At 36.5% G+C, this 27,745-nt stretch overlaps 2 protein-coding genes across 4 annotated transcripts in view; one reads left to right on the top strand and one right to left on the bottom strand.

The window, feature by feature from the left end:
- The window catches only part of LOC109852722 (calcium uniporter protein, mitochondrial), a 53,153-nt gene that overhangs the window by 6,503 nt on the left and 18,905 nt on the right, over positions 1–27,745 (bottom strand). The gene's annotated exons all lie outside the window — the stretch shown is intronic.
- On the top strand, positions 1,214–27,711 carry LOC109852721 (ERC protein 2). 2 transcript variants are annotated; one of them, XM_020424153.1, is made up of 8 exons: positions 1,214–1,526; positions 2,113–2,231; positions 5,150–5,400; positions 20,930–21,151; positions 22,222–22,525; positions 23,292–24,152; positions 24,661–25,628; positions 26,048–27,711. In XM_020424153.1, the coding sequence occupies exons 3-8, from the start codon at positions 5,321–5,323 to the stop codon at positions 27,066–27,068; spliced, it is 3,456 nt and encodes a 1,151-aa protein (XP_020279742.1). In that variant the 5' UTR covers positions 1,214–1,526; positions 2,113–2,231; positions 5,150–5,320; the 3' UTR covers positions 27,069–27,711. The 2 variants fall into 2 exon arrangements, with proteins under 2 accessions (XP_020279742.1, XP_020279741.1); XM_020424152.1 differs by lacking the exon at positions 2,113–2,231.

Here is a 27,745-nt window from a genome sequence, read left to right on the forward strand (position 1 = left end):
CGCGTGATAATCGCGCAATCGAGAGCTCTAGGCTGTATTAACCTGGTTACGAGCCGTTGATATGAAAAAGGTATTAGAGTGTGGAGAACGGAATGAGACGACGGGGATCTTTTCGCTGTAAGCAGAACGGAACCGAGCGTTAATCCGCTTGCGCTAACAATCTTTGAAAATGTATCTTCAAGCGCGCGTTATAAGCCACTAGGAAGTTTTTCAAAGTTTGCCGTGTGTGTTGACACCAATGTAATAGTAAGGAAATAAGTTGTAACAAATTTTTCTCACCCTTAGAATACGCATTAAAAAAAATATAAAGAATCCTGTGGATAAAATGTCATGATGGAAATGTGAATTTCTCACATTTGATATTGCTATAATGCAACGATGTGAGAAATTGATGTGTACGACAGGTGGATTGACTGGCGGAAGAATTTATGCTGCCGATCGAATTGCTGACGTATCTTCTGTAAATGACACAGGTGCGTTATTTGCGTTCTTGTAAATCTGAATAACAATCAACTAATGGCTTGAAAATGATCTATTAAAGCGCTTTGTTTGTCCAAACAAAGTACGCTACGTAATTATACTTTATAACAATAAAAACAAATTATATTTTTTTAAACAAGGAAGTAAGTTAAGTTTACCTCGCTATTAACAAGTGAAACAACAGTTTAATCGTGTATAAAAGTGTATATATATATATATATATATGTATATATATATATATATATATATATCTACATTTATTCGCAATATTATCCACACTTGTGCACAATCGAAATCGTCCCCTTCTCGAGGAAACTGGAAGATAATCGGTGATCGTTTGTCATCAGAGAGTTCTCGTCTCGAAAGGGAAACGACGGTGGCAGGGATCAAGATTGCTCGATCGTTCAAGATGCGATCATCCGAAGATCTCTCTCGATAACGATTACGGCGCGACGAAGTGTGTAACTCGAAGGGTAAAAAATATTCGATGCCGCGATAATCGCGTGTTTCAGGCAACGTCCAACAATTAGTACGCCCCCACGCACATGACGGATGGTACGTACGGTTGATGTGCATTGTATAGGTGTAATAGGTTGGCACACAGGTGGAAGTGGCAAGAAATCTACCACCACCTCCGAACACGCGTCTACCTCCCTTCTTCCATCATCCTCGTAAATTCCGCGAGACGGTAAAGTTTTCTGTGCCGCTTCAGTCTATCGTAAGAATCTACTCAATTAATAAGTGACGTGATCGTAAAGTTAATCTTAACGTGGTCGATTCTTTTTTCTCTATGACGTACCGTACGTATCCGAACGTACTCCAGCTTTTCTCTAAGAATCAATCTCGCCTATTCTACGGGGATGAACGATTGAAGATCACGGAGAGAAGTCTCTGAGGATAGAGTAGGTGGATATTGATGAGACGGTCAGATTTGACCGACTCTTGGCTTTCTCAAGGAACCATCGTCTTTAACACCTAGTAATCGCATGAGGATCACCCGGATTTCTCGACTTGGGCTATAAATTGAAAGATTGAACGGGAGGAAGGTAGGGGAGAACTACATACTAATTGATTGACTTCTCTACATCGTGTGGAAGATGCTTCGAACGAGTTATAGATTTCTCTCATTTCTTTTGTACTTTTCAAGTTAAATATAGCTGCTTGTGCATATAGGTTTGATACATTATTAAATTAGTTTATAGTTGCTTTTGTGAAATCTAGTTTAGTTGAAGTATTACACGCTCCGAATACTTTGATTATAGACAGACCAAACACGTGTACGTTTAAAACAATAAAACATGTACTTAACTTTTGACTTTTGTTAATATAGTTACTGAACTCTTTGTGCCGCAAAACGCGTATAGAATTCAAATAGTTTCGTAAATATTAAAATAATTAGCATTCAGTTTTTACATTATTTTAATATTAGCTGCACTAATGTTTTCCATGTAAGTTTTTTTATATGAGTATATCATCATATAAAAACAAAGTTTTCTTATATATATCTTGTTTACTTTTAAAATATTCTTGTAAGTATTGCGTAAAAATAAAAAATTATAAAAAAGTTCTTTGAACGCGTTCTTCCTTATGCGTTTTTAAACTACGTTCAATTTTCAAATTGTAACCAAATAGTGAAGAAATTTACGCATCGATGATCAGCTAGAAAGTTACTGAAATATTAACACGTGGTGAAATATATTACCGGGATGGACGACGGAAGAGGATATTCTTGTGTAATTAATAAGCGTCGTGTGAGTGAAATTTCCTTCTATTATTAAGAATGCACAGAATTATTTATTCTTTTATTTCAATTTATGAAATAGAAACTTATAAAGTACTTACTTATAAATCAAAACTAACTAGCATTTGTATATTTATAATCTTGGTATGTTGGTCTCTCACTTCCTTTTGAAATAAAAATTGCACAGCTTTCTATAGTTTATCAAAAGTAAGTGTGAATGGTGCTTAAAATATTTAAATGATATCAATTCTAGAACTATATACGTGTAATTTTCGCTAATAATATGTATTCCACTTCAATTATAACACAATATTAAAATATCTGGTATTTATGTCTTAGTTTAATTCATATTAATAGATAATAATTCAAATTAATAGATTAATAATTCAAATTAATAGATTTAATTCATATTAATAAATAATAATTCAAATTAATAGATAATACATATAAAACTGAATATAGAATATTTTTAGAGATATAACATTTTATTTTTTTTCTCATAATTCAATTTTTAGCTTTTTTTTTTTTTATTATACACGTAACTTTTTTCCATTTCCAATATTTTACAACAAAAAGTACATATATTTGTAGTGGTGCAAGTGTGTGTATGTGTACTTTACTTGAAAGCTTGTCGTATCGTATAAAATGAACGAGATGTTATGTAAACAGATCGAGTTTTTGTAACACGAATGTTTCATCGATTAAGATATCTGAAATACTATCGCCTATGTGTACGCCACATATGTGGTACATATAGTACTAAAAATGTTTTTTTCAAATACTTGCAACACACACACACATATGAATAATTTTATTGTTCAACAAAAGTATTGCACTATCACTGTTCTATATATTTTTCCATGTAAATAAACACAAACAAAAAATTACAGTATTAAAGTTTGTAAACTTTGCAAAAGTTTTCCAAGTAGAAATAAAGTGAAAGCCTTGTTTGTATATTATAACTCGAGCGGAAAGGCATTTTGTTGTAATAAAGATCTCTTTTTCTATGTTTGCCTATTTTATTCTTATATATTTATTAGTCAAGCATTATTTGTCAAGATTTGTTAGATGGCACTACTAGTATTTACATAGCTTTTTTGTTATCTTACATTTAATTCTTGTGTATATTTATAACTTAAAAACTTTATAATTTACTTTGAAAATCAATAATTTAAACAATAATTTAAGAATCAAGCTGCTCTTGAAACCCCAATAAAGTAAGCTGAAATGTTCAAGAAACGTCGGTATAAAAATGACAATAACGCGGTTCAAACCCGTAAAACATCTTCGAATGTTAATAATTTAAGAAATATTAGTATCTACTTAATGAGAAATATAATAAAAATCAATTGTAAATATAACGAGTTTGAATAAAAAAAAAAACTTTTTCCTTGAAAATTGAATACTACTATACTAGAATCTTACATGTGACTTGAACAGTTTGTGTATGTGTTAAAAGATATTAATTTTGGTTTTCGATTAATTGGGTCGAAACCTCGCGGCTTGACCCTTTCCGGAAAAACTCAACGTTGGAACATCTCTCAGTTCGCAATAAAGATAACGTATGCTTACCGTCGTCTCGCATATAAAACCGTTCTCATCGATTTTATTCACGAGAAAGCCGCTTACTAGTGCCATCTAGTAACATATCTTAATATTAACAACGCACAAAGCCAGAAACGCACGAAAAAATTTAAACAGTAAGACTTAAATATCAAGCAAATCAACCAAATGCAAGTCATTTTTTTCTTAAATGTAAGTTACGTTCAAAAGGATGTCGGTCTGTGATTGATTAACTTTCATAAGTCTCACTGTTTAAGTTTTTTCAATGTGACTTAAGTGAACATACGCGCAGAAATACGTACGCAAGAGTGAGTGAGAGAAAAAGAGAGAAGAGATCAAATGCCTTCTACTTTATTTCTCTACTCTTCTCGAGTCTCTTTGATCAAATATCGGTTTTTCCAGACGGTATCATGTACTACGAGACTATCTCGAGTGCATGCGTTCTTTACGGTAAATTCCGCAGCGCTATGCTCAGTCTTTCGACAAAATTAGATAATCTTCTACATTCATTAAACGCTGAGCTCTAAATATGTTGCAAACAAGGTTGACAATGTACTCTTAAACGTCTTTCACGTTGTTACATATGCTTCTATTATGTAGCTAAACAGTGCAGAAAAACAAATCGGTATGAGAGAGAGAGAGAGAGATGATTACATCATTGTTCTAAAAATGTGTGTTGTCTGGAGTTTGTTTAATAAAGACATATAAAACTGTATATCAACTGTTTGTATTAGATTAAAATCATAAATTGACAAACATCGCTTTGTTGCTAATGCTGAGAAAGCATCAAACACGTACAAGTGTAATTGTGTATCATAAACTTTAACAAAGTCCTAAACGTAAATTAGTAACTGAAGACGTCATTATTAATCATGTCGTAAGAAAGTTATGTACATTTATTCAATGGTAATTGCAGTTTTGAATCTTTTATAGCGAAAGTTCTTGTTGTGCGAGTCTTGACGCTCTTGTTAACAATTTTAAGTGTGTTATAAATAGTACTACTTATATTATAAATGATATACTACTTTTTGCGCGCGCACGTTGCGCACGAAATCCTTATCAAACTTTACAAATGACTTCACTACAGATAGATTTAACGATCTGTATCGATTAGAGTTTCGGGCAACTTTCACCACATTGATATTTAATGACGTATCATTTCTGGCACAATCTTTTTTTTTTTTACGCTATAACTTCGACATTTTATTTCGAATAGAAAAAAATAAAGATAAATAATCGATTGTAAATAGCAAATAGCACCGTTTGTTTAGCGGCATCATGAATAATGTATTGCATCGCAATGACATGTATTGTTATCGTTTCCTCCTCTATGGTGTGCTCACCAAGATTTATCACTCCAAACAGGTCGGACGGACAAATATGCGCGTTGCGGAACACTTGTGCATCATCGCGGCATCTAAACATTCGCAAAATATTTCGCAATGAGACACCAGCATCGTGGTGCCATGTGCGCGACGACACCTCGCTGTTAAACGAGTATTTGCTGCACCGGGTCTCTTCTTCTCGAGGTCGGCAATGGGCGGTGTGCAAAGTGGAACTCATAATCTTGGAGAAGCGTTATGGGCGCAGGAACGACAACGGCAAAAGTGCCATCGGTGAGTAAAATTTTTCAATAATGCATGCACAGCGCGCTCGCGCAGTATTAGATATTAAAGCGCGAGATCAACGAGCGAAGACGCTCGAGAGATAATTTTCCGACGTTGAGCGTCGAGTGACAAATTTCTTGATAAATATCAAAGATCCGTATTAAAGCTCTATATAACTCGAACATCACGCAGTTCAATTAATTATGCTCGCGCGCGACGTTTCGAAGACTGATGAAATACTTTAATGACTCCTCTTTTGCAACGCAACGTCGAACTATATTTTTCTATCCGAGCCGACAATTCTTCAATTATTCAAGCGTCAGAAAAAGCCCCGGTAATTACGAGATTATTTTCTCTCACAAAAATACGGAATTAAATCTCATTTCATCTTACTACTCGACGAAACTTCTTTTGCAATCGAGATAATTACGAGTTGTTTTCGTCGTATTCATGCAGTTGCTTTTACAACAGCGCGGTAGATGGAATTTACCTTTTCAAATATCCTCTATGATCGCAAAGACCGAAATAAGATAGCTGAAACCGGGACAAGGTTGTCGTGAATAATTTAAAAGTTGAGAAGTTCTCTCTCAAAGATGTTCGCGCGCGTGTCTCTCTCTCCTCTCTCTCTCTCTCTCTCTCTCTCTCTCTCTCTTTCTCTCTCTCTACCTTCTCGCTTCGAATCCTGTTGGCCCCCCCGTGGTTTCTCGAGACACGATGCGTCACGATTAGTAATGATTAATAGTTAATTACTGTTGTATTATTGCCACGCATCAGGCAACGCTTATTAACACGGTTGTGGTCTAATTATCGCGACTTCGTCCAGACCAGACTCATTCTAACATGAGGAGAAGGAGCCGCGGAACGCTATCCGCGAATTCCCGTTTTATTTCAACGAAACAACGATGAAGTGAACGTATGCGCAATTGAAATAAAAAAATACTTATAATATCATCCAGGTATGAACGATTTTCGCCAATTACGCTGTGTGTAAGCTGTTCTGATTAAATCGTATATTCTGTAAAATCTCATAAACGCGGCGTAATTCCAAGCACTTGAATAAGCTTGATTGTTTTTTTTTTTTTTCACCGTGTACAAATTAACAATTTTGCCGAGGATTGGAACAACACTCCCGCAAACATATTGGTAATTTAATTAGAACGTAAATTCAGATACCGTGCGGCGTTAAGACCAGAACTCTAGACGATAAAATCAATTTCGCAGACTAAAACCCAAGTAAATCGTCCTCCGATTACATTCAAACATCGGCTCTCTCAGATTATTGCATTTACGTCAAATTCTCATTAATTAAGAATCAGAACCGTGAGCTAATCCGTGTTGCGCAATAATAGCCATAACATTGTGCATCGATAATTTTAGCATCAGGCGTAAAATTGAAATAAATATTGAAACATAATATTGAAACACATTATTGTTGAATAATGCAATGTTCGTTAAAAAAACATCTTTTGTTGCGGAATATCGAACGTGTGCGAATGTATTTGCGACACTTGTTTACAACATTAATGCAATTCTGAAACCAAAAGCACAAAGCAATGAAGGGTAGGTATACATCGGAATGATACGATACGCAGTTATTTGACGAGATCGATTGCGGATTAACCAATCCGCGCGCGATACCGGAATATCGCTAATTAGCGCGAAGCCCACATAGCGCTATCGTATAGCGTGACCGTACCAGCGGAACACCGGATATCCGTCTTTGCGTTCGAATGTTTCTTTCTCTCTCCCTCTCTCTCCGTTTCTATATGCGTCTCTCCTTTTCCAACGCTTTCTCTCTCTCTCTCTCTCCCCGTTTCTCTCGCAACGCTTACGCACACGTGCGTGCAAAGACACAAAGGGCGTTTGACAAACCGCGTGTGTCTCCTGCATATGTCGGAAATTACTCGTGAGAGAACCGACAACGCGGAGTGTCATCAGTGCGAAGTGCCGCTGCGATTCGAACCGCGACACACGCGTCGCGATGTACGTCGTCAAGATCGTCTACTGTCAAGTGACGATGGAGTTCGTCGATCGTGATTTCAGAACATCCAGGTATAAACTCGCGCGGATCCATTGAGGGGTTCACTCTGAAAAGGGCAGCTGTGACGCACGCACATACACATACATACACACACTTTGGCTTATATATGTATATAATTGAATCTCCTTTAAGATTTACAAGAAAAGAGATTTTCTATTTTATATGTAATTCAGATTTTATTTAGAGCGTATGCAGAAGTTTAAAAAATAAGGTTTAAAAAATAGACTGAGACAAAAAATGAAAATGCATAAATACAGGAAATGCCATATCGTCTTTTCCAGTGAATTCTTCGGTTCCGCTATTATATTTCTCTACTGAGTAATTCAGTTTATTAATATAATGAAGAATATAAATTAATAAATTATTGTGGGAAGTGCATCAGAACGCTTAGTGATTACAAATTCCGATAATTTATAACCGTACTTCACTATAAATTGCATTCTATTATGTGCGACTCAATTTTGTGTACTAAATAGATCATTAGAGATTATCTCAACAATTTGAATAATTATTGTCATGTACATTCGATCGCTCATGCTCCTCGACAGTAGTGCAGCAGCTGGTATTGCTAACGACATCTGATCGAAAAATTTATAAGCATCTCTATCTGAATCTGTACGTTAAAAAATTTGCATATTGTTTATATTCCAAAGGTATTTTTTACTTCCATCACTGATGCAAATGGCGTCATAAAAAGTTAAATGAAAATTTATACCTAATAACTTGCTAATCAGCTTTTGCACGCGACTTTGAGATGATTAATCATAGACTGTACAAGCCTCGATTCATCGATAAAACGAGATTACAGCGTGACGTCGCTTCGAAATATCGCCGTATTATTCAGAAAGCGCATTGCTGTCTCATTTGTTTCAATTTTTTTCGTTGAACTCTTCGTTAAGGTGTGTTTACACATATTGATTTTGTTGATCGACTGTGCTAATTGATTAACAATTGAGAGCAAATCAAACATAGCGCAAACATTTAGTTTATCTACGTAAAATAATATTTTCAATATTTTTTATCAACATTTCATCAAGGTGGAATAGTGTTTACATTGTTTAATTCGCTTTCGGTTGTCGATCATCTAGCAGCTGATCAACAAAACACAAAAAAGTCGAAACGCGCCCTTAGAAAATCCGCTTTCGATGAATAAATCGGCAAGCTCCATTTACCGCGTGTTTACTTAAGACCATCCCATTGGGCGAGTACATTTCTGCAATCTCGCGTTAAGGGAGGCTACAAAATACCTTCTCAAGCTGTAGCTTCAATTTCTTTTGCAACGCGAAACCCGACTTTCATAAGTCAGAATTGCACATAGAAAACCCAAGGTTTTTTTTTATATGAACGCTCCGGTAGACGAGAAGAATCCGTCGATAGGTATAACAAGGGAATTGAGTCCTCATTAGAAGTACCATCACCATGTATAGTATATATATATATAGGATTTCCTCTGTGAGAATAGGAACGTGCTCTCTATTGTATAACTTCCCGTTGCTTAGTGGCCTCGTTTCCTGACCTTTCCGCGAGCCAGCGATGAAAAATCATATAACTCGCGGAAATAATCGGTCGGTTTTCCGTCTTGTTTAGCATAAATTGCGTTTTTCTTCTACCGCAGATCCTCGGGATCCTACGAATACACACGCTCGTCAAAAAACAAAAAAATTCCGCGCGTCAGATCGAGATACTGACGCGAATGTCGGTCAATACGAAGACGCTTCGTATTATTGACGATGCTCGAACTCTAATTGTGTTTCCTCCAACTTAGACACAATCTACGATCGCGCGCGCGAAGATTCTCGTTTATGTAATAATAAGTTTGTTATACACGATGTTGTTTTAACGACGAGCGTGACGTTACGTAAAGGAAGCAACCATCCTCGAAGAGTGCGGTAGCATGGAAAATCGATGGTCAGATTAGGTAAGAGCGATTCCGCGATCGCGATATGATTTCCTGGTCCATCAAGGAGTTTCGTAAAGCGCGCTTTGTTCACGCGAATTATCATATCGGAATCGTATCGGAACGAGCCTTTAATTGGCAGCACAGGCGACAAAAATATTTCTCTGCAGAAAAAATACCGTTTATTTGTCTAATATTACAAGGTCTTATTTTGAAAGTTCGATAAATCTTTAAATATATATTCTCAAACTTCAATCTATTGTATATCTAAAAAAAAAGTAACGACATTTTAATCAAGGAAGAATTAACTTCGAAGTAAGTAAACTACATAATTAGGAATATGAAGAAAGATGAATATGCAACGTAGCAAAGATCATAAAACTTAACGATACTCGAGATATTCTTGCGCACCGGCGCTACAAAAGAACGGAAAGTGAATCAGTCAACTCGAAATATTGTCGGTGTGTTAGTGACCCGGGATTAAGTTACACGTACATATTACTATCGCATTAGCACTCGCTTTCACGCCGCCGTTTCTGTTATAAGCATCAATTTCTCCGAAGTTCTCCTGCAATAAAGTGCGGATCACCGACCGCGCAGAATTCCTAACGACGTTTCGGGTAATCGAGCCTAATTGATTTCGTTGTGCGTACTACCGCTTAGCTCTCCGTAATTGCTTCTGGAGATGGAAACCCGGTGGATTGGTGAAACGATGAGAACAAGAAGAAACAATGGAAAACGGTGAAGATCGACTAAGAGACCACTTTGTGCGCGCGAAAGTTTTTATCTTCGAACGCGACTATCGCATCTTCATTTATCATCGACAGTGATTGATCGCAATAATTAAAAAAGGGAAAATACTGAAAAATAATTATCGGCAATATAATCACAAATTGGGAAACAAAAAAGAATTATTTCTAATACGTGTGTAACCTGCAACAGTTTTGTACAAAGAATTTCTATACATGAAACAAATACGTATCCCTACAAAGGTATAAACGAAAAAACCAATTTCGACAACAAAAAGGATTCCTTTGGATTAAATTCCTCGAAATAAATCCCAATAAATCAATAATAAATACGAACAATACAAACAATACGAACCAGTCGGAGAATAGAAGAGTGCAGAGTGATAATGGAATGACATTATAATTCCAAAACGCGACAAAACTTTCGAAATTGGCAAAACTTCCAATTCAAGCTTTATTCAATCGGAAAAAATCGCACGAAAAAGAAATACATATAATTTAGATAAATTCGGGAAAAAATTATTGTGCTTCGTATTTGCTGCAACTGTTTGCGCACTGCATGAATCATAGTGACCAGGTGGAGTCGAGGGGCTAAAAAGGCAGGTGACCTCTAGAGATTGCTTGTGTATATACGCACCTACAATTGTATCTAATATATATATATGTGTGTGTATGTACACACACATTTTGTTTCACATGGGGCGAAGTGGTTTCCTCGACAACCATGTGATTCATTGTAGTTTAAAACTGAGCGGAGGGGATGGAACGATAGCGGTGGTTGTTTCCACCTTTTTTCGTCTCAATTTCCCAGTTGCATATCGGCTACATTCAACGACAAACCGGGGTGTCGTTCGATTTCCATTGTGTGAACGCGTATCCCGTGTGTGTGAAACGAGATATCCTTTACAGAGCTCCGTGACCGGATAGATCATTCAGGAAATTGTCGTGCAGCGGGTCAGGTATTTATGACAAAAGCGAAGACGCTCTTGTCGATTTGCATTATCGATTGTATCGCCCGTCAGTTATCTACCTATTGAAATCACAAGCGCACAAAGAGTATCAGAGAAATGTGATCCTCATTTTGAAATTTTATTTTGCGTACTTTCGCGACGTATTAATTATTGTATTTTAGTTTAAATATTAATTAAAAAAATGGCTTAAAAAAAGTTCAGTTAATTAAGGTTTCGCGACATTATCCGTATGTGTGTGTATGTCACAAGTCTTGTAGAGACACACAAACACATACACATCGTGTACATGTTTAAATTTTCTCTTAGAAAACTTTTAGTTATATTTTCTTGTATAAAACTGAAGTTTTTTAAATTCCACATTTTCTCGTCATATTTTATCCTTATTACATATTTCATATCCGAGCTTTACATGCTATTTACATATTATTTCTTCGGTGAGCCTGATTACTTTTTAAAAAAAACCGAGAGGTAACATGTTGTAATTATTATTCTCGCAAGTTTCACAGATTGTTCATTAAGAGAAACACGAAAAGAACTGAGCATTGCATTAAGACGTCAGAGAAAGCGTGCGATTCGCTGAAATGCCGCTCAAATCGTTAAACTTACATGCCACGAAACTCTTTTGCCTTTAAACGTGATAGCTGTTCCGTGTACAAAAATATGATCGGATCTCCGCAAATGCGCTGCGCCTCGCAGATTCATATCAGGTCGTGAATAATAATTTTTTTTTTGTTCAGCTTGCTTTTTACTAAACCTCGACTCTCACACTGAACTTAAGTTATTCTCAAGGAGACAACTTCATCGAAGATTCTTTCATTGGAGATTAACCGATAAGAACCACACTAATGGTCGTTCTCACGATCGATAAAGTATTAAAAAATATAATTTATAAATTTTTTAAATATCTAGTACTTTTATTCTAAAAAAAAATAGTTCAAAACTTAGTCGATAGTAAATCGACTTTTATATAAGAAATTTTTATATAATATTGGATCACATTAAATATGAAACTTGACGTAAGTTCACGCACGAGAAGTTATATACTTAATGACCCAATAATAATAGTGACAAGATGTACTTTTATGTGACATCTCGATTATGTGCAAAGTACGAAAAAACAAAAATAATACACAATTCTTTAAAAAGCTTTTCGATGCGGGTTTTCAATTAAAACTTTATTTGCTCGGGATTCTAAACTTCAATAACAGTTGGATTTTCCGGATATTTGGCCTTGCCGCTCCTTTTTTACTTTGCAAAAGGAATTAATCGATCTTCTTCAATCCGTTCTCACTATATCGTTGAAGTTAATGAAACTCCACGAGAGATCGTTTCGTGATTCTCTTCGACTTGATGAGAATTACATAGATTGAAGGTTCGTTTGTAATGGTAATGGCACGAATTGCGACGTGCCTTTTTCCAGTTTCGATTCAAATATATAGCGTAGAGATTCTTAATCTACTAGTCCATAGATCTTTAGGAAGTTCATTCGGAAACGCGTTTTAATGAATTTGCGAGACTCTGTCTTGCAAAATAAATAGGATACGCGAGTAGTTGTGTTCAGTCCGAGATGTTTGCGAGTCACGCATTTGTTCGCGCCGTGGTCATTTTGGCGCGTGCACGCGATTGTACTTAATCCCCGTAGAGAGATTAAGTGACAAGAAAAGGTCTGCGGAGAAATGCGCGCTGGAGTGTAACACGCGTAGAAGTGTGAATTACGAAAGAAGAAAACCGAGAAGTCCGACTGTCAACAAAAGTGCTCGTGTATTCCAACAACTGTACGTGTGTAAATGGCACCTTGGCCAAATGCCACATGGTCACTTTCTTCTCTGCGGTTTCACGCGACGTGGACTCGAGACACAGATCCATCACAATGTTGTGTTCTTTTTTCTTTCTCTCAATTTTCCCTTCCACTTCTATGATACATCTCTCCCGAGGGGATAACCGCGACATAGAAAGTGAATTGAACGATAAACAGCTGTCCATTTTGTCGTTTTTCGTGACTTCTGTAGTTTTATATATACGTTATTAACTTTCATTTGCATACATGAAACGTGATATGTATCGAATTTGTGAAATATGAAACGATTTTACTAAAAGTATATGTTTTTTCACTTCACACGCGACTACTCGTTTGCGAGAAACAATATAGATTTCATTAGTATATAAAATTCTGTTATTAATAAAACACTGAAGTGCAAAACTGCATTGTTAGAATCGTTTTGTGGTGTCTTGTTAATTATCTTGATGTTGTCTTTCTGTGAGGATGTTTCTAGAGATGTTCTAATTGATGGTAACTTCGGTGGGTTAGGTCTCACAAAAGACCCGCATCAACCATTGTCTGAAACAGTGGTTTGAAAACTATCAAACTTCTGTACACGACTGTGTGTGGGCATGTGTTTCTGTTTCTCTGTACGCACTTTAATTGTCAAGACCGCATAACAGCAAACTAATTATTTTTAGCAACTTAGTTAAGAGCAACGTCTCATGATGTATAAATGTTTAAAACGTGTGAAATTATTCGTACACACATGGTGATAAAATCTGAAATCTCTCATTATTTTACAATGATCACGGACTGGAAAATTTAACTGCTTATTCAGTTTAATTGCTACCTCTAAACATTTCTGTAACGTACAAATGTATTAAACATATTGCGTTTAGTGTTAGTTATTGCAGTAATAATAGCAAATATAAAACGAATATCATACCTCCCTTTGTTGCAATACGAAAGATATAACAATTAGTTGTTCATACACATATAAAGCAGACCATTCGAAAGCAATAAAGAAAAAAATGTTTTAAAATAAATAAAAACTTTTATATTTAATACATTGTGTGTGTTATCGTCTTTTTGTAAATAATAAAAGTAATTATTGCCGAGAAAAACGCTCTTCTCTAAAATAAACCAACAAAACCAATACGAAATGGCTAACGAGAGAAACCTACGCTTAAATATGATTTTATCTCCATTTTTACATCGTAAATCGTATTCTTTAATAGATGTTGTCACGCTTGAAATAATAGCTAATACGACCAGTTGACTTTAACTCGCTGGCTGACGCAAATCTGTTGTACAAAAAACTGTCTTTCGCGCTGGATATAAAAGCAATCATTCTGCTCAGTGTATTTTGGCCTTGACACAATGTCGCGAGTCCGAGTGCCCTGGAAGTAGCGAACCGAGTTCTACAACACGCAAGAAACGTAGAATAGAAATGGAACTCCGTAATGATAACAAAAGATAACGAAGAGAATATCTTGAAGAGATGTTTGGATAGATCTATGCGCGAACTTTCGACATATTCGAGATAAAGTATATATTTCTCGTCGTTTCGGAGAATTCCAGAACCAGATTCTCGTCATTTTCAAAGATTACTTAGCACTTTGTGAATCGAAGGGATTCGCATTTTGACGTGGGTAAAGTGAATCGTTGAAGAATGCTGCAACGAATTAAAATGGCAAAGATAAAGTTGTCACAAGAAATAGCCCTTTGTGCGCAAATTGTGATGTCAAATAGAGTTGTACGCTTTCTCTTATATTACATTTTGCAGAATTGCAAAAGGTTTTTTCTATCAAAAAAAGTTATCATAAAATGTTATCAGCAACGTTATCGTGTAAAATGTTCTTTTATATAGTGTCCGAAAATCGCAAAAAAATAAATTTATTACAGATTATTTTTAAAATATATTAAAAAGTATATTAAAAAAATTCTAATAAGAAAATTATTAATCAATTCATTATGTTAATTTATAAAAAGTATCTAAGTGAGTTTGGTTTTTTTAACATATTAATCCATGATACTTTTTTATTTGAAATATTCATTAAAGTGTACGTGATGCATTTTTTTGAAGAAATAATTGGCAAATATAAAAAATTGCAAAACTCTAACAAAACTGAAAATAATATTTGTAAAAAGAGATATTATAAATTTGTATATACGTTCCATTGTATATTTTGTTTGTCTATTTTAATCCATCCGAATTAATAATTCAATGTTCGTATCGCGCGTATTTACATTATAAAGTCCTTGCTAAATCCGGCACATGGTCATTGACATCTGACCCTCGCTTACATACGTAACATATCTAATCCTTCGAGATTCCTCGTAGTCTCGACTAAACACCTCCACGTGTCATTCATGTCTCTCTTCCACCTACAGTTTTTCATTAAAATGTAACATACAGAATATCGAGAACAGAATATTTTAATATCTGATAATTATTTAATTAATTATTAATATATATTTATGCAACATATTGTATACAACAGCATAATTACATAATTAAACAATAGAACATTAATAAAATATCTCTGTACTTGAATTAATAAATAAACAAATTAAAGGTACTAATAAATGAGTCAACTAAAATCCTTTAGAGCAAACTGCTCTAAAATTATGTCAGTTTATATTCCCAAATTAAAAATAATACTAAATTTCTAAAAATAAACATTTTATACTTTCCGAGTCAACTGAAAAATTTATGTTATAAAATTAATCGAATCTCATCATAAATTTTTGTTCCAACAAACTCCTAAATAACCTTATTACATAAGCGTACCTCACAAGCGATGGCTTACGAAGCTGGCTACTTCCGAAGTCTGTGGCATATCCGCGTGACTGTACTTTCATAACACCGCTTGTATTTGCGAGGACCAATGACGTCATTGTCTGGCTGAAATATGTCTTACTCCCACTACGAAACAGGACGGGGTACACACCGGCGGGAACAGGTGCACAGTGGCGATCGGTCCTCAGGTACAACAATACTTCTCGCCAGTCGACGAGCAAGCGAGAAAGTGAGGAGCCGACATCAGACTGATAGAGACGTTACGCGCGAGATTACCAATCGCCCGCTCTCGATCAGGTTCAACGAGTGCCAAAACTTAACATCCAACACAATCGTGAAATCGTAGTGTGTGAGTGTGCGCAAATTAACTTTTTCAGTTACCTCTTCACTGACAAACAGAGAGCTTAATTTTCATTAAACACGCCCAGTTCTGTCGTCGACGAAATTGCGTGTAGGAAATAGTAAAACTCGTTATCTAGCAATCAGTGATATAGATTCGTTGTTATTCTTTTTTGCGTCAGCTTACTGTACGTGGGTTACTCAAAGATTCGTGAGTTATCAGAATTAATTTATCTAATGTGATATCGCGTGTACAGCTGATATAATAGGTGTCTTTCATGGCAAATGTGTCAAGTGGGAACTCTCGTGTGACAAGGGTTTTCAGTAGAAAGTAATAAACTCGATTCCATACATTTTAGCTGACTTATGACAGCTATTAAATTTGCAGTCGCACAACGTGACAAGATTAAAATAAAATATTTTGTTAAATTAAACTTTTTTGTTAAAAAAATATATATATGTCCAAGAATAATATTTCTGTTGAAAAATTATAGTGGGAAAATTTCTGTGTTTTAAGTCTTATCACGTTCTATCATACTTCGCCCACTGTAAACTTTTACATTTGAGAAGACTTAGACAGCATTAATTAGTCATGGTTTTGTTCTGGGTATCTAGGTTACCCGTGAAATTGCATAATCATTGTTCTCGTCAGCAAAGTCCAAAGGCACAAGTCGCTAAGGATCAAGGTTGCGATGTTTCTCAATCTAGATGAAGATGAAAGAGATTTTACGGAACGATTCAGTTACAAGCTTAAGTCCCGTCCGTAAATACACTATCAATTCAGATTATTTCTTTCATCTCCGGAATAATCAGTTACGAAGTTTTCCTCTCTTCGCTCTTTCTAGAAAAACTCGCAATTTTAATTCGACGATGCTGAATAACGAAAAAACGAGAGAATTATTTATTTTTAACGCGAGCTTTTTCAGCTAAAAAGAAAGAATCGTAAGGAACACAAATATTCCGTCAAAGATGAGCAGCAATTTTCGTTTCGAAATTTGAATTTTAAAAAATGCAAAGTTAGAAAAATATTACTTATTCTAATTTCACGTTTAATTCATGTCACATAAATTATTTTGAAATAGAATCGCAGTAAAAATATTCCGTCGAAGAGATGAACAACTTTAGTTTCGTCGAAACACAAAAATTAGAGAGAAAAAACACAAAGTCAGATAAATTACTTATTTTACATACACAATTCGTGTCACATAACTTGACTTAATCTTAATGCGAATCTCTCTCCAATACCGTGAGTAATTTTAAATGTCGCGATGTGACTAAGACAATAAGCCTCGATCGGTGAAGTCTTACGAGGACAAGTAACTTTGTCGTCGGTCGGATGTTAACCATCGACTGTTCATGCTGCGGAACTTCTTCCGGCCTGGTCACGTAGGATATTCTCGTCGCGTTTCACTACGTGCTTTGCCATTTCTTTTTGCGATGCAATCTGAACGCAAGTACAACGACAACACGTCGCAGTCTGTTGACCGGAAATCGCGATTGATTTTAATTCTATTGCAGCCCGCGCACACAAGACAAACGTTCGATTATGCGGAAGCTCATGCGGTACAAAAAAACCGAGGCTTCGATTTTTCTACCAACTTACACTATATAACATACACGATTCTCTTGATAAAGCGAACGTCAATTGCGGATCGGTAGCGATATTGTGTGTTCTACCTTTGATATTCTACATCAAAGAAACTTCTAGCTCTGATTCTGACAAAACAATATTGCACAAAATATCCAGGGCGTTTATTTTTTTTCTCACTGTTTTTCTCTCTCTCTCTCTCTCTCTCTCTCTCTCTCTCTCTCTCTCTCTCCTTTACACGTCAGAAAAATAAGTTATCCCGTTCGAAGAAATATTATCAATGTTTTTCCTCTTCCAGCTATTTCATATTGTTTCTGACAGAAAGTACACCCGCGCAATAATTTCGTTTTTCATTTAAAGTGATTGATTCTCTAGATTGATGATACAATATTTTGCGTACATACAACAAGTGAAACGCTCGAATAACTCGTGCATTCAATATTTTCTCAATAATTTGATTTTTTAGTTTGAATACCTTTGTTTTTGCGCAAAACACTCAGTCCGATATTAATTGTTCGACGATTTAAATCAAGGCTAACAAAGGAGATATTTCTTCAGTTTTCGCAAACGCGCATGTAGCGCCATTTCAGATTTACGAGCGCCAACGAGTTTTCACGAGTAATTAGAGTAGCATGACAAGCTCGTTAGCCACATTTCGAGTGTATATAGGTACTGTCACGCTGTCGATTCCTGATCACCTTTCAAAGAAGACGTGAAAGAGAATGAAGTTGGTTCAAACTTTAAGCGATTATCAGAGAACACAGAGAAGTTTCAGCTATAAATTGTACTTTGTAAATCTGTATAAAGTATCTTAAATTATATCCAGATAATTAACTTAATAATATTATAAGAAATTTTATATTACAAGAGAATTTTATATATTGTTTTTATTTGTATCAAATAAAAAAAAAGACGCAGGCGTTTGGAAATATTCTTTTTATACAGACGTCCATAAAATAATAAAAAATGGCGTGTAAAGTTATCCGAGATAACTCGTGATAATCTTACGTAACCAGTTGCCGTGCTCAGACGAACACAATGAGACAACGATACGCCATTTGAATTCGAACCTCAAGGATTTACGTTCGTTAAGACGAGCAGTCGGCCGAAAGGACACGTTCTGTTTTCACTACGTTCACGGCTATTTAAGTACAAAAGCCGCACACAATACCCAGAAAATTCTACGTTTTATGACATACTTACATTTTCTTTTCTTCGTTTTTATCCGATATTTTGTGTTTTATTATGTGTGAGATTTTTTTTACATCAGAGATTTTTTTCGCACTTCATTCGGCTTCTGGAATCTGTTAGCAAGACTCTTTACATATTAACTGAATTTCAACGCGTCAACCTTGTCAACGTGTACCAAGTATCAAAATAACGAGGTAATTACATGTCAGTTGTATATCCGACATCAGTAGTTAGTGGCAACAAATAGGTCAGAACGGCGTTTAAGACGATGTAACAGCGAGTTTAAGAGTTTACTCGCTATTGATTAAGAGAACTAATGATTACGCAGCCTTTTTACGGATAGTTGACATTAAGCAAGCAAATTAATCGTAATGATCGTCATTTTCACATCATGCGAAGTTTGCGTAACTATGCATGAGTAGTTGTGATGCAAAATAATTGACGATGTTAAAATTTATACTTAAAACTTGAGTACAACATGCTCAGGCATCGAAAAAGCGTTATAATTTATAAAGTTTAATTAACTAGAATCATTTTAGTTTGAGAACCTATAAAATATTATTTTAGAATTATAGCTTGTTCTTATCTTGCGCTTTAAGAGGAAAAAAAGCAATCAAAACTTCCTCTTTAAAATCACAATGGCTTTAAAAACACAACAAAAGAATAAAAAAATACCTAGCGCAAACATCAGCATGATTTTCGCCTTGCCTTCGTATGCAAATAAAGTTTGCTAACAAAAAATTCGCGCAGTAGGAACTGTAAATTGGAGCAAGGTGAGCGATTTAATTCCACGATTTGTTCGAAGGACTCTAATAGTTGAAATTATTATTTTAAGACAAGATATTTTTTATTTACTCTAACGCAGAGAGTCATATTTTCTTTTTTAAAATTTAAGTGTGTTTTTTGACATGTCTTTTATTGTAAAATACTTGTCTCACAAAGATACGATTTATTTTGTAATAGTTATCGTACAAACTCGTATGATTATTATACAAATTTATATTAAAGATAGATAGAAATTGGATGTCCTAAATGATCAATCTCATTCCGAAATAATTATTCCTTAATTATTAGGGGAGTTTATATCATTGTTGAAATCTTTCTTCTTTTCATTCGCAATAAAAATAACTTCTTCCAGTTCTCGATAAATAAAAACATAAAACAGGAAATACGTTTAATGATAACAATATAATAACAAGCTACTACTTAATTAGAACTCATTATAGGTGCATCTAAACGTACATTCACTCATTTGAATGTCATAAATCATATCAAACGTTATGCAAAGAAAACGATAACGACGGCGGGAGGTTTAAACCGACTAGCGTTGCACGATAAAAACGCAATATATTTTTCTTTTAACGTGGAAAAAAACAGCTAGAACAATAAATCTCATTTTAAGAGATTACCTTGAAGTAAAGTGACACGTGACACTCTTCTTTTTACGGGACAAGAAAATTTGTCGTTCAATTACAGAGAAAGAAAGGAAAAAAAAAGATGTAGGGAAAAGTCTCTTCACAATTCCATTGTATTATCATGCGTATATTTCCCTCTCGTTTAAACCGGAGACATTTGTTCAGGTTCTTCCCAATACTGGTATTAAATTCACATTCAGATAATATATTCTACCAAACGATGATGATATCACAATTTTCATTTCATGTAATAGGTGAATGCATATCGATATAATCTCACGGTGCAAGTAATGAGTGTGGTTAAGTGGTTTACCTAAATCGCTTATGGAATATTATCTCTGTAAAGCTCTCGCTCTCTCTTTCTCTTTTTAAATGAAAATTTTGGTTTTATTTAAAGTTCTAAAATGAAATTAACTGATGAGTAAAATTTTTTACGTTTCTCAATTGCAGTAAATTAAAAAATTAATTAATAGCACTTTACAAATTTGCTTGATTTTCAAAACTAGAAAATTACATCACATCACATAACTTTTTACTCGCGTTTTCATGGCGCTTGTACTAAGCGACAGTGACTTCCAATTCGCTCGGCTATTTGCAGACTCGGTGAAAGCGCGCGACTTCTGAGAGATGCAGCCTGCGTAATGCAAAATATATGTATATACGCTAATTACGACGCACAGTATATATTGTTACCCGGTAGAAACCTGTCACAGCGTATGATTTTATTATGATTGCGTTTCCGTATGATTTAGGCTTGTTGCCACGCAATTTTTTAATTACAGAGAGGGCAGTCGCTACGACTCCCACTCGGCACAATCGACGCAGGACCGCAGGAAGCTGCTGAAACGCACGAAAAGCCTTGCAGTGATATCCGAAGACGAGTCCCGTCAGGATCGAGAGGCGGCGCATCACTTTCGACTCGGCCAATCGACCTTCGATCTGCCGAGAAAGCATCAATTGATACCGAGAGCCAAGCTGATAGATCGTAATTCCCTCAAGGGCAGGTGAGTCAATATTAAGTATGAAAAATAAATTCGATCGTAAGTCGTTCTTAACCTCGCTACTTTTTGATTAAACAAACCACATTAGCTTTCCAGAGAAAATAAGAAAATAACGAAAGTTCGTTCTCCAGATTGTGTTCTATTTAACATCTGCCTTAGACAAGGCGGTCGTATGAATTGTTGAACTAGGTCGTACATTAATTAATTAATTTGACGGCTGTTCACTACAAAGTACGTGAGAGGTGTTCCATTCTAACAAATGAAGATCTGTACTAAACGCAGAGGATCTTTCTCGCTTTACATCGGTTTCATCGTATTCATAAAAAGAGCAGATAATTATACTAAATAAGCAATGTTTATGAACCATTATCTCGACAAGATAATAAAAAAGTGCTGACCATTAACAACGACAATTATGGCGATCTTTAAGGAGTTTCGCGACGAATTTGATCTCCCGGTCGTAAATTTGCATTATACGAATTAATCAGTCGATTATCGGCGGCAACCGATCGGTCAAGCGCGACGAAGCACTCAAACGACTTAAAGTTTTCTCATAGCGACGCAAAAAACTTCACGACGAAACTTTGCTTAAATAAAATGCCCCAAGCTGCGATATCGATTTTACGGAATCCAAACGAACTATGGTCAAACTCACAGATTGACGTGAAAAACTTTCTTGTTTCCATCATCTTTTTACGCTGAGAGCGATTTAATTCGTTGCACAGTCGCTCGCACTATCGGAGAGAAAAAATAATCACCACGTCCAAAATTAAGTTTTATGCAAAACGTGGAACATCAAAGTGACTGAACTTTTGTGAAGCAAAAATTATCTCGCGAGATAAGAAAACTGAAAAAAATTTCCGCGTTGTTACATGTACGCACACTAACTATAAAAAAATGAAACATGCTTTTATGTTGCGCTGATGTAAAGTAAAAAGTGTTGAAAAATTTCTATTTGCTCTCTTTCGTTCTAACACATTTTGGTCTACATTTTACATTTTTGAGATTAACAAATGTGGAATTTATTCCACGTGCGAATTTGATAAAGCAATTTTGCACTTTGCTTGTTTCAGACTCTCCAAGAGTCAGCAGCATCTTTCCGACTCTTACGAGAGATTCAACGAAACCAAATCTTATCACTCGCGGTCGACGTGCGGTCTTCACTCAATTCCTGGTCTCGTGTCTCTCCCAGACCCGCTACCTTACACTCGAGGAAATCGCGCCGATCCCGATCGGCTGAATATCCTCGACTGGCCGGATCCTCCAAGACGATATCGCAGCGTACAAAACTTAGATACCGTAAGCGGATTGGTAGACATCGTCGAGGACAATTGGCCCATTGAAGGCAATCGAAGTATCGACTGTATATATACACAGGTGAAACATTTTTTTCTCAATAAAGAAAGATCTCTTAAATAATAAAGCTATTAATTTACGTGTGGCACAAGCTTTCCGTTTCCATTTGTTACCGATGTAAAATGTTGATGAAAAACAATTGTTTAATCAATCATAACGCGCGCTGTATTATTGAAAATAACGCTCGCATATTGAAAATAATATGTCGCGTTTAATTAAACTGTTGGTTTTGTAACAATGTACACAATGCAAATATAATTTGCGATGCAATAATATATAACGTACCAACGATTGCTGTAATGAAATTTTAACATAATTATTATTTTGATCCAAGTTGACTCGATGGTGTTGACGTATCATCTTTGAAATTAGTTAGTCCAGAATTATGCAATATGCCGACATGATTAACAAGTTTGTTGATAATTCCTCGCTAACACTAATTAAAACAATAGAGATCACGTCTTCGCTAAGTTTCCTGGTCTCATCGTTATATTTAGCAGCAGCTTGATTAAATTTCAACTGGTCGTAAGTTCTAAATTTGTGCTCTACATCTAAAAGCAAGATACATTTTGAAGAGCTTCTTGAAACCAAAATAAACAGACAAAGTTATACAAAAGAAACTTCATTTAACGGCAAAGAAAAAATTTGAAGTGCAAAAAGACAATGAATAATATCAGAATCTCAAATGTCACTGAATACATTTTATAACTACTTTTGCGTAAACAACGTGTTTAAAAATTTATAAGACACTTGTCGATACACGCTTTTAAAGCATTTTCTTATTCAGGTAAAGCGCAAGCGTAAGGAGCACAGAAGCTTGGATAGTATTCTCTTCGAAGACGACGCGGAGCTAGAATACTTCGATGTACTAAATTTACTGCCTCTCTCTAACATACGCCTAGAATACGATAGGGCAAACTCGTCGAGGGATGATAATTGTGCGCAAAATAAGGAGCGAGCGCATGTTCTGAGAGATTTAAGAGCACTCGAGTACAACGAGCCGAGCAGCGCAAACGAAGAGACTTCGCCGTCGAGAAGCGGCAACGCGACGGACGAGGAGAAATGCAAAGAACACACAACGAAAGAGAATAATTCCGCTCGAATAGACAGCGATCCTATACAGGACTTCTGCCAGGACCTCGATTCACCTAAGAGAACCAGCTCCAACCGGCAAGGCTTGGCGGAGCGAAAGCGCCGAGAATTCGACGAGAGTTCTGAGGAAGACTCGGAGATTAGCTCGGCGAACAAGTTCGTGGATCAACGTGCTTCTTCTTCTTCCTCTTCCTCTTCCCCCTCGTCCAAAACCGGTCAGGACCAGCAAGGATCTGCCGATGTCGAACGTTTCATGAATCTTTGCGAGGTGGATCGCAAGATCGAGGAGGTAGAGGACTACAAGTCGATTTGGATCTCGGGTAAGAGCCAGGACGAGATGTCTCGAAGGCCGCAAATCCTCAAGGTTGTCGATAATGACGTCACCAGAAGACGTCATCGACGTTCGGTCGTGGAAATCGATGCAATCGTCGAGGACGTGCCAAGGGATAAGAGACCGCAGGAAATTGCAAAGAGAGCAAACGAGCGCGTGGATGCATCCGTGATAAAGTTAAATAATGCAAACAATGAAGACGAAACTCATGGGAAAAGTGTGCAGGTCAGTGCGGAATAAATTATGTGTATTATATGAGAGAGTTTTCTTGTTGTTATTGTTTTTTCTATTTAAGTATATTGAGTAAGTTTTGTGGAATACTAAAACTTCTAACAAATTTTGATTTTAAGTGACAAGAGTTTCATTACCATATAATGAAAGGTAGGATCAATAAAAAACGTCAGAGCAGGAAAAGGTTTAGAGAAAAAGAATGAGAATAATATTTTTCTAAAGTGAGAACTTTTTTATAGAGTTAGCTAGATATTCTGAATTCTTTGCACGCGCAAGCTACACGAGCTCGTTAGAATTTTGAACAGCTTCTGCGGTTTCCTGCTACGACTCTCATACACATTCATAAGAGGTTTAATTAAATACTCAATACTCAATTTTATTAAGCAATTTATACAATTTTATACTTTGCAGTTACTATTTCATCTCTCAGTTTACGTTAGTACAAAACGTTTCAACATCGAAAATGGAGCGCAGTAAGTAAAATGATGAATGAATTTTACAGGACGCTAAAACGTCGGAAAATGCGGCAATGGTGGAAAACGTGAGGAATTTCTTCGAGCGGAAAAGCACGGAGAAGGAGACTGCAAGAAATAAGCAGAACGAAGGGAGGTTTGAAAGAATCGTAAAAGAGACGTCCAGTATTCTCGGTAAAGCATGCAGTGTCGTAAAAGGCAGTTTGGGTTTTGAAGCGAGATCGGAGAGCTCCGATCTTGGTCTCGGTTCTGAATCCGGAAGTGATTCTCGCCGGAGATCAATGGATGACGGCGTCGAAGACGATCGGCCGTCCAGAAACGCGGACACATCCTCGTCGAAAACCGGCGACGGTAAAAAGCCGCACACCAATCTTACCAGGTCGAGAAGCTGCGTGGACTCGATAGAGTGCCAGGACGACGGTCCGGAGTTCGATCACGTGCGCTACAAGATCGTTAAATCGCATATGTTCAGCAAAAACATGTTCAACACTGCCAAAGGCGACGTCACGTACGAAGGGCTGATGCAGTATCTGCGCGAGTACTCGTTCCAGGAGTTATTGATGGACAATAATGTCGTCATCATCGAGCCGGTTCGCGCCGAGGCGGTGGAACGGAAGTCGTCACCGATGGCAAGAACAGAGCCCACGTGCAAGATCGCCGGTGCGATCCAGAAGAAGATGGAGAAACGCGAGAAAAACGGCGAAGAACAGTCTGAAAGCGGCACTTCTAAAAGTTCCAAATCGACCATCAGAAAACATTTCTTTTATCATCCAATACGGGTGAATCGCGAGTTGATTGATGAAGAACTACCGGATCCGGATACGGTCCGAAACGTGAGACGCATGTTCGAGAACACGCTTGAAAAGAAGAAGAGCACGTCCGACACCGAGTTTTCCCGGGACTGCAAAAGCAGACGAAGCATTAGCATGAAGGATCTGACAAGCATCGATGATAGTCAATATGACGAAATATCTGACAAGACACGTGAGGAATCCAGGTAGTGTAATATTGAACGTCGTCGACTAACAAAGCGTCGGTGACGCTTTTAATATTTGTTAAAAAAAAACCGAAGCGTGTGTTTTAAATCGTTTATAGTTTTATCGTGTTAATTGTGATAAGTGAATGAAATAACAAGGCAGACAAAGTATTGTAGATAATTTACCGCGAAATAACATCTGGTTTAATAGAATTGCAAATTGTGAACGGAATTGAAGCGTCTGCATCTGTTAAGATAAATTGCAATTGAATTACTCCTCGCTGAAATAACAGTGTTTTCGGAATTCCATTAAAGTTGCCGATGTTATCTGCAAGTTGTTAGTTCTCACGCTGATGCATGTATAAGCCAAAAAACAATTCCCTTTATATTCTTCAAAGTGTATCGTGAAAAGCTGAAACAATAAAATGTAATTTGCCCAGGTCCAGATGTTCCAGTAGAGCGAAAGATCTCACAAGACTCTTCGAGACCAAATCGGCGTCATCGACCGCTTCCGTCACCAAAGAAGATCCTGGAAGCCCGCGAGGCGAATCGAAGACGAGAATTCTCGCGCAGACTTTCGAGGCCAGAAGCGGAAATACGTCACCGAGTGACTCCAACTGTTCGAAGAACAAGGTCGGCCGTTATCATCACCACCACCACCACCATCATCATCATCATCATCACCAAACTTGGGACTCCGGCAGCGTAAGTTCTGGCGTGTCCAGTGATTATCCCGATACCGATCCAGGAAGTGGTGCTCATTGCACGTCGTCCGATGACGAGGATGTGAATTGCAACGAAGATGACGGCACGGACAGTCCAGGGCATTACGTGTCTCAAGACGTGCTGAAGAAAATCCGCGAATACGGCACTTCGGTGACTTACTACGGTGGCAAAGTAGTCAACACCCACAACGGACCGCTAATATCGCCACTGATTGGCAACGGCTTCAAGCAAACCGATCGATCGAACGATTATGTAAAATTTAAGTTGGTGAAGAGCAACTCTTGCGACAGCAGACTAGAACTGACCGGCAGATTCGTCGAAGGACAATTGCTGCGCCATAACCGCGACAGAAGTATCGACCTGAGACAGTGCACCATCGCGGAGACACCCAGTATCGAGATCACGACGATCGACAGCAGACAAGAGGACGAGAAACAGAGAGACGAGGATGTTGAGCAGATTGAGCAAGTGAAGAGAGAACCACCGGTGGTGATTGGTCTCGAGCCAAAAAGAGAAGATTCTCAGGAAACAAAAACTACCTTCAAGGCTGAATTTAAGCTGGGCGATTTGAACGACTCGAATTCCAATTATCCAAACAGATTCAGATCGAGCGCGTTAACAAGGTGGGAAGTAAACACAAGCAATTGGAAGGTTAGCAATGATTTTGGTAAAATGGAGTTCGAGGAGTTTGAAGTGCTCGAAGATAGTCTCAACGGGATCGAAGGCCAAAACTAATACACAGACATATTGGTAGAAAAAAGTTCTTGTGTATATTTATCTCTTTTTGCAAAAAAAGATTATAACAACGATTGTTAAAGGATATATCGTGATTGTTATTTTTAATAAACGTAAGTCGTGAGAATATCTATTTTATGAAAAAAACAATTTTATTATGAAAAAATATTTATAAAGTTATTAGGATCGTGTTGTGGTTGTTTTTTGGTTGTTTCAATAATAAAAACGAACGTAATGAGAATGTTAATAGTCAAGATAATTTATTAGACTTATACGTAAATATATATATAATATCACATTAATCCGTTAGTCTATTGGAGGTGGATAAGTCCACATGAGTCATATTTTATAGCAGATGATAAACATTGATAAAGAGTGGATAAAGTTTATATATTGTAAGTATAGAAAATCCAATGTAATATTATATAATGCACAAAGCGTACACGAATGAGCGACACATACATATATGATTAAAATGCGTAATAAATAATACCATGTATTATACTACCATTAGTTTTATTAAATATCCTATATTCTCTTTGCAACTCGCGGAAAATTGTACGATCGTTAAATATTCTTCCTCAAAATTATATCATTACAATTAAAAATAAATTTAAAACAAATCTTGCAGTAATTTTTATTATATTACGTACGACGCAAAACAAATTGCGAAAAAA

Source organism: Pseudomyrmex gracilis, unplaced genomic scaffold (assembly GCF_002006095.1).
Source record: "Pseudomyrmex gracilis isolate BER0280 unplaced genomic scaffold, ASM200609v1 scaffold_34, whole genome shotgun sequence".
Classification (NCBI taxonomy): Eukaryota; Metazoa; Arthropoda; class Insecta; order Hymenoptera; family Formicidae; genus Pseudomyrmex; species Pseudomyrmex gracilis.